Source organism: Lactuca saligna, chromosome 6 (genome assembly GCF_052625555.1).
Source record: "Lactuca saligna cultivar CGN05327 chromosome 6, ASM5262555v1, whole genome shotgun sequence".
NCBI classification, from domain to species: Eukaryota; Viridiplantae; Streptophyta; class Magnoliopsida; order Asterales; family Asteraceae; genus Lactuca; species Lactuca saligna.
Window position 1 is genome coordinate 25,435,935 of NC_136422.1, and position 7,908 is coordinate 25,443,842.

A 7,908-nucleotide genomic window follows, 5' to 3' on the forward strand; every position below is an offset into this window, starting at 1 on the left:
GAGAACCTAAGAAGAGCCTAAAGAGTGACCTTTGTCAGATGAGTATACTGATAGAGGATGAGTATTCGCAAGGGAGGGAGCAGGTATGATGGGATTGATGATTGATGAGTTTGTGAAACTACTTAGGAAATCTGGGATGGTTAGTGTGGAAAGTACGGGTAGATGTGACAGGTACTATGGGCCCGTACTACTGAAAGCAGAGGACCCATACTTGATGCAGGGAGTATTCTGGAGATTTTAAGTGGCAGATTGAGAGGTGATGTCATGGTTCGACTACCATGCTAAGTGACGTATCAATTGGTGATGTCATGGTTCGAGTACCATGCTAAGTGACAAATCAATTGGTGATGTCATGGTTTAAGTACCATGCTAAGTGATAGATTGATTAGGATGTCGTGGTTTGAGTACCTTGCTTTGTAGCAGACTGAGAAGAGAGAACATGGATCGAGTACCATGGTTTATGGTAGATCGAGAGGTGGCCACATGGTTCGAGTACCATGGCAATGGCAGTTAGTGTTACTGGTTCTACCAGTATTTCCGTTGTGATTGGATAGAACGAGATCGGATGCGATATAGTCAAGGTTGTAGAACTCGCTACTCGGTACCTGCTCGACCGATTGGGGAGTAGCGAGTACTCGGATTCGATAACTCATGTAGAAATATTTTTTGGAAAATTATCTATGTCTAAATCATAAGTTAAAATCATAATTTGGTTGAAATATATAACCAAAATTAGATACATGTGAATACATAAAAATTGAAATACACATAATTGTCTCACTACGTGGATAAGTACTGAAAATTTAAGATATATATATGTAGTAATAATCACATGTTTATGTTAAATAATAATCATTAAGTGCATTATACATATTAATCATGAAATTCTTGATTTTTTTCTCTTTTTATGACAATTTTGACCCTTTGACCGAGTTAGCTGAGTTTGATCGAGTAGGCCAGAGTCAGACCGAGTAGGCCTGAGTTTGACCGAGTTTGTCTGATTTTTGATCGAGTTTGACCGATTTTTGGCCAATTTTGATTAAATCAGAGTTTTTTTGACCGAGTTGACATTACTCGCCTTGGTGGAGGGCTGATTCCGAGTAATTGGCCGAGTAGGCCGAGTTTTGCAACACTGGATATAGTATGAGGTTAGAAGGCGGTGTGGAACAAGTTCCAACAAAGCAGCCCTTGTGAGGTAAGTTGAGATGATTCCAAGGTATTTTAGTGAGATGTCAGATGAAGTCGCAGGACTCAAGGATGAGCAGAGATGATGTTTATGGAGGATTGCGGCATGAGTTAAGCAACACTACAAGAAAAATATCCTTTAGTGACGCGCAAACAATGACACTCGTAGATTTACTATACGCATTATTGTGTGTCCATAAAAATAATGTCAGGTTTCCAAAAACTGAAGGATAGAGGTCACGCATTTTTGCGTGCTCTTAAATTAGTGTCTAAAAAAAACACGGAGGGCCCTAAAGAAAAAAGGGTGTCGTTTTATATTTTTTAATGAAGGGGCGCATTCTCCATTTTTTTTAATAGCAAGGAAATGAAATACCAAAAAATTAAACACCCCGCCATTTATCTCCTTCTCCTTCTACAATCCTCTACCAATGAACCCTAAAAAAATGGGGGTATCTCTAACCTTCGCTTCTTCTCAGCCTCTTGTATCATCCGAGAGGAGCTTACAGTAGCAAAAGAATGGCGGACTCATTGGTACACCGCGGCACGATGAGGGACCACACCGATTGGGTCATCGCCATCGCCACCCCAATCGACAACTCTGACATGATCGACACCTCTTCTCGTGACAAATTACTGAATCACAAATACAACCCCTTATTGGAGATGAGAAGCCTCAAGGATGTAAAGATTATGTCGTCGTCATACCCAAAAACCTCCCAGGTCGATTATCCCTCATTTAAGCACAGTGTCACTTAATTTTGATAAATTCCTCACTTGGTTGTAATGGATTCTACACATCTAATTTGGGTTTTTTATTTTTTATTCTACACATCCTTGCTTCAGGTCAGCCTAACTACTTCGCAATATTTAGGGCTCGTTTCCCCTTTCCCTCCAGCCGAAAATTTCCATTCCCTCCATGAAAGTTGAAATCGACAGCCAAAGAAATTTCCCATCCCTTCATTGAAAAAATCCTTTTCTAAAATTATAGTTTGATTGATTATATTCGTGCTTCCGTCACCTTCAACAAGAAGTAGGAAACCACCGCTCACTGGCCGAACTTCAGGTTAGGGTCTCACCTTCAATAGTGTTCGCTGATACCCACAATACTTCAATTGATCTTCGGTTTTTACTAACCACGTAATTACAGGTCTCACCATCGATCTCTGGTCCAAGTCTACTTAATATTAAGTTGATTTCTTCTCCATCAGAATGATCTTCTTCCACATGTATGTATTATTTGTTCTATTTTCTTTGCTGCGTTTTTTTCTCTAATGGTTGTTGGCACAGGCCCTTGAAAACACACACACAACACACACTCTCACGTAGTTACAACAATAGAATATGCAGAAGCTTCACTATGCTGATGAAAAAAGGTGAAAATACAAAAGGAAAATAACACCTATTTATAATTAAGAAAACAAACATGCACATGCTAATCTCGTATCTCCTATAAACTTGGTCAACTTGACCATTTTCTGTTGTCCACCTTCTAGAACATGGGTATAATCCCTTTATTTCAGCATGACTCAATCAAACACTCCTGGATCATGAACTAGATCCGACCCATGACCCGTTGAACCAACCGATTAACCCAACAATGGTTTGTCTACCCATAAATTTGTTTCTTATTATGAGGTCTAATTAAAAATTTTCTGATTTTGAGTACTGATTAAGAATTTGATAAGTGTGTGTTATACTAATTTTATTTCTTTTGCTACAGTTAATATTTTGTTTCTTATTGTGAGCCTGATTAAAATTTTGATTACATTTATAGGTAAGTATATATTATGTGTGTTGGTAATGTTCTCTCTGGATCTACGTTATTGTGCCTCTTGGACATGGAACTTGAACTATGAAACTCTTAAATAAGGTAGATGCTGTTGTGTCTTTGGTTGTATGTTAGTATGTCTATATGATTTATGTGGGTATTGGTTCCATTGTTATATGTTAACGTATCTTAAGTTGTTAACCAGATACAGGTCAAACTTTTGTTAATTGGGTGCAAAGATAACAAGTGTCAATAGAGTATGATAAAGTGTAGGCGTCGGTATGCAAAGTGCTATTAATTATTGTCTTTTTTGGTTTTAGTTTGCATTATTTTTTCTGAGTTAAGAACTTTACATCTTGCATCAGTACTCGCCTGATAAAGCTTATCGGTCTGTTACTATTTTGTTTGAGGTTTTAATAGTTGTTAATACTACAAAGTATGTTGAAGTTGTATTGATCAGGTTCCAGGTATGCTATACAGACGCGTGGTAATATATATATATATATATATATATATATATATATATATATATATATATATATATATATATATATATATATGGCTTTCAACAACAAGGTACTTACTTGTTATTATCCATTTCTCTTTAATTATTGCAATTATATCATAATATCACTGGTCTTTCAGGATGCCAGCATGGCTGTCCCATTGCTTTTACCTGTTCTTTTACCAATGGCTCAAATATCTTTCTTCCTCAAGCTTCAATAATCTTGCTTTATCAAGCTGCATAAAAAAGAAGCCTAATCAAATGTCATCTTTGAATACACATGAAGACACAAAACACAAAAACTATGACAACTTATTGTGTTTTTTATAATTTAACTCCACCACATGTATTTTGGAGAAACATGGTGTTTAAGATTACAGTGGAGCTTGTATTTATAGATCACCAACCTGAGTTAAATCAACTTACTGATGTTGTAAGCATATTGATTCCCCTTTCAAGTTCACCTTTCCAGACCCCTCCTCACTTCTTTCACTAGAACCACTTCCATTAATCAAAGCCCCTCTTTTCCTCTTCCTCTGAAACGTGTACTTGATAACTCTATCAGTCAACGGTTGACTTGGAACCTTTGTTTCTAAACTCTTTAATGGTGGATCAACCTCCATTTCTGTGCTTGTATTATTCCATCTTTCTCTATAATTCTGCTTTCACCATTACACGTTCTTACTAAATCTTTGTCAGAGTTTTCCTCTAAAAGTTTGACTGAAGTTGGAGAAGTCAATCATGAATTACCAGCCGTTAGATCCATCTCCTTTACTACTTCTTTCTCCTCCACAGAGGGTGTTATACGTAATTTATCAACTACTTCATCCTCTTTGACAATTGACTCGGGCTTTGTGTCATCTATTTCTGGTGGGGTCCGTTCGCATGCTCGGATTCTTTGAGTACACCCGTTTATATGCAATTCGGTTTCTTTGCTTCTCAAGATTATAGAAGGTAAATCCCTGTTGTTGATTAAAGATTTCTTTAAAGGAAATAAAGAATTATAAAGTCTATGAATTTTTGAATTGGGTTGTACTTCGGTAACAGGGGGTTCAGGAATTGATGCATTGTCTACTTGTACATGATGCTTTACTTGTTTGCTTCTTGGGAACCTCTCAAGTTCTGCTTCAACTGCTCTCAACTCTTCCCTGAGGTCTTTTACAATGTCTTTAGCTTCCTGAAGTTGTGCTTCTAGTTCTTCAATTTTCTTTTGTTGTGTGCATGATGCCACTGCAGCTTCATTAGCCCGCCAAAATTTTCAAATAGGTATTCATCATAAGTTTACTTGTGAAAGTTGTCAATGGGAGACATAAAACTACAAAAGATGAAGCAAAAAGTTGTCAATGGGAGCCACAATTCTTCTAATGTGTATGGTATTCAGATTCATACCTCCATGCAATCTGCAACTCATTTGCCAGTCACGGTCAGTCTTTCTATTCATTACAAATAGGCAACAAAAAAAAAACAGTTACTTCATAGCATTTTCAGTGGCATCACAGTTTCTTCTTGTTAGCTAGGCCTAATGTAAATAGGATACATATATCATTACACCCTTCAAGGTTGTTGAAAGCTTTCATCAGGTGTATATTTCTTTGATTGGCATCATCTAATTAAGAAAGTAACATGCTAGGTAAAATACATAACACTAGATTCAGTAGAAGTTTATGTTGTGCTAGACCCCCATTCCATTAAAGTTCACATATGCAAGGAAGGCCAAAATATGAAAGGGTATTTTAGGTATTTTCTATCAAAAGTTGTAATTGTAGGCTTTTTAGTACCTGGAAGCGCGTGATTGTTCTCAAATCTCAATTTGCTTGTTCTTTATCATTTTTCTTACCCTAGCATGATTTTCAACGGAGTCTTTCCCTGTTACTCCATTTGAGTGTTGTTCTTCATGGTTCTAAGTGAGATATTGGCTCATCTGTTACTTCTTTTGATTGTTATTTTCATAGCATGTTGTCACTTGAATCAAACTTTTCCATTTTCAACTAGGGAAAAAGCTAAAAAAAATAACCTGCTTTATGAGATCAAAAATAGTAACCCATTAATTGGAAACTTTTAGTTGGAGTTATAAGTACCATGCATTGTGATTAATAATTATAAATATCTTGTATTTCCTAAAATTTAGTACAACCTACATATATATGACATTTCAAATGTTTTTGTTTGACATTTATATGCCTTTGGGCGAGTTCACATGGTGCAACCTCGTACCCTGCTACTGAAGTAAACGGGATGCATTGATATTACCCTTCCAACTCCTACCATTTAGTTTAGAGAACTAACCTCAATCGATCATGGGTTCCATTAACAATGGTGGTGGTGGTGGTGGTGGAGGTGGGAACCACATTGTTGATGCTCATGGAGCACTCTGGTAAGTATATTCAGTTTTGTATTTGCAGAGAGAGAACCCGGAGATGTCAAAACTACTTCATAAAGCAGTGCGTGAAAAGCGTGAGAGTACATATTCAGTTTATTCAGAGAGAGAACCCGGACCTGTTAATGTAACTATAAATATATTAAATAATAAATGATAATATATATATATATATATATATATATATATATATATATATATATCTGTTTGTAAGAATGTAAATATGAAGGACAACATATAGCTGATAGTTGTGATTCCAATTTGTGACCCCAGGTGATTCGGGATCTTTTCGAATTTAAAAGTGAACGATCCCTGATTCCAGTTGAAAAGGTGGAATCTGCTACTTCAATCGTTGAGCGTTTCTGTACAGGTGGCATGTCTCTTGGGGCTATATCCCGTGAAGCCCATGAAGCAATCGCCATTGCAATGAACCGAATATGTAGAATGGAGCTCAACATTTTCTAAAGCAAAGGCCGCAATCGAGCCTGAAAGAGAGGATGTACATTGCTACTTCTCTTAAATTAAAATTTTTGACTAATTTACCCTTGAATTCTGGTTGTTGTTTTCACTTTGAATTTTACTTGACACCAATGACTAATTGTCAATACAGTTCTAGCAATTCGTTAAGCCACTTCATATTTCACTTTCCACCCAATATGCATAGATTAATTCTTTTTCTTTTATTTTGTTTATTGCATTTGGCTACTTCTATAATTTTAAAATTAACCTCACGAATTGAATTGTAGGTGTTTGCAACTCCTTAAGTTCAAATGGGATTCCATCCAGATGCATGGGCTTCATTTTATCTTTCTCATCTCCTTGGTTATTTAGGTTTCAATCCAACTCTTAATTCATTATTTTTTATTTTCATCATTTCCAAGAATAAAATATTCTTAACCCTTCGGAATTTTAAATCCTAATTCTGTTTTTCTTGTGTTTTTGTAGGTGAATTCTTGGCTTTGACTGGAGAAAAGCTTAATGGAGCTGAACTTGTTGCATGTGGCATTGCTACACATTATTCACTAAGTGGGGTATGCAGTTTCAACCGATGATTTTTTTACATATGTTGGGACAACTGAAAAAGAATATATGATTATTTGAAATTTATTTATTGATACTTACAGAAACTTTCATGGATTGAAGAACGCCTTGGTCAACTCATGACATGTGACCCTTCTGTCATATCAGGTTCTCTTGCTCAATATGGTGATCTTGTTTATGTAGATAAAACCAGTGTTCTTCACAACCCTTTTGTTTTTTTGTTAAATGTTAATCGTTACTCAAAGGAAAAAAAATCAAAATTTCTTTTAGTTTTGATTTATTTGATGTCTCGTGTCTTGCAGGTTCATGGTGGGAAAGGGGAAAACAAACATAGACAAATTCACTTGGGTGGTTATTCCTTTAAAAAAATTGCAACTTTTAGTTATCAAAATAAGATTAATATTTTTATAATACAAATTTGATTAAAATCAGTTTTAATTTGATGTGAAATAGGTTGCTTTTGCAAAGCAGAGAGTTGATGACTACATATATACTCAGATGATGCAGAAAACTTGTGTAAGTTTCTTGATTTGTAACATCTTGTATTCAAAGTAGAATATTAAGAATTAATTTTAAAAGTAGAATGAAAATGACAAGTGATTTTGTGTTGTGTTTACATGGTTGATGATGAAAGCGAATAGCTCTGGAGCTAGAAGAGGAAAATAAAGCTCAAGCTGAAAGAGATAAGATGCTGCAAATGCAAGTGTTGCATTCTTCATTCTAATTGTTAGTAAGAAACACGGAGTAGATTAGATGAATACAAGTTTATATATTGTAAGAAATAGAATTATATGACATTAAATTTTATGCAATAAATTGTATTTTTGTATATGGTGTTTTATTTCTATTATGAGACATTAAATACAAATTTAATTTGAAAATTAGTAAATCTATAAATAATGTTGTTTTAATCATTTAAAATTATGATACGCAAAAATGTGTGTCATCTTCATTTATGACATGACCTTTCTTGACAGGGGCTTTCTTGATACGCATTGCGTGTCATTAACACGCGCATCGTAAGTTTACGAC

At 35.4% G+C, this 7,908-nt stretch overlaps 1 protein-coding gene and 1 long non-coding RNA gene across 7 annotated transcripts; both read left to right on the top strand.

Moving 5' to 3' along the window:
* The first annotated feature begins 1,590 nt into the window (after nucleotides 1–1,590).
* LOC145001558 (uncharacterized) lies at nucleotides 1,591–3,438 on the top strand. Of its 2 annotated transcripts, none has more exons than XR_013661639.1 (4): nucleotides 1,591–1,905; nucleotides 2,029–2,248; nucleotides 2,333–2,411; nucleotides 3,401–3,438. It is a non-coding gene; the product is annotated as an uncharacterized LOC145001558 (long non-coding RNA). The 2 variants fall into 2 exon arrangements; XR_013661638.1 differs by having other exon boundaries at nucleotides 2,960–3,435.
* A 170-nt stretch (nucleotides 3,439–3,608) lies between these two features.
* Nucleotides 3,609–7,705, top strand: LOC145003443 (small ribosomal subunit protein mS47-like). 5 transcript variants are annotated; one of them, XM_078962564.1, is made up of 11 exons: nucleotides 3,609–4,412; nucleotides 4,506–4,611; nucleotides 4,695–4,881; nucleotides 5,861–5,962; nucleotides 6,109–6,334; nucleotides 6,582–6,666; nucleotides 6,781–6,866; nucleotides 6,960–7,023; nucleotides 7,179–7,224; nucleotides 7,330–7,392; nucleotides 7,511–7,705. In XM_078962564.1, the coding sequence occupies exons 3-5, from the start codon at nucleotides 4,759–4,761 to the stop codon at nucleotides 6,298–6,300; spliced, it is 417 nt and encodes a 138-aa protein (XP_078818690.1). In that variant the 5' UTR covers nucleotides 3,609–4,412; nucleotides 4,506–4,611; nucleotides 4,695–4,758; the 3' UTR covers nucleotides 6,301–6,334; nucleotides 6,582–6,666; nucleotides 6,781–6,866; nucleotides 6,960–7,023; nucleotides 7,179–7,224; nucleotides 7,330–7,392; nucleotides 7,511–7,705. The 5 variants fall into 5 exon arrangements, with proteins under 5 accessions (XP_078818690.1, XP_078818691.1, XP_078818689.1 ...); XM_078962565.1 differs by having other exon boundaries at nucleotides 4,725–4,881; XM_078962563.1 differs by having other exon boundaries at nucleotides 4,506–4,881.
* The last annotated feature ends 203 nt before the right edge of the window (nucleotides 7,706–7,908 follow it).

What these genes read in the sequence shown, in the direction of transcription:
- LOC145003443 (XM_078962563.1), top strand. Translation starts at nt 4,759, where the DNA reads ATGGGAGACATAAAACTACAAAAGATGAAGCAAAAAGTTGTCAATGGG. An exon ending in CAACTCATTTGCCAGTCACG is followed by an intron (nt 4,882 to 5,860) that starts GTCAGTCTTTCT and finishes TTGTATTTGCAG; the next exon opens with AGAGAGAACCCGGAGATGTC. An exon ending in GAGAACCCGGACCTGTTAAT is followed by an intron (nt 5,963 to 6,108) that starts GTAACTATAAAT and finishes TTGTGACCCCAG; the next exon opens with GTGATTCGGGATCTTTTCGA.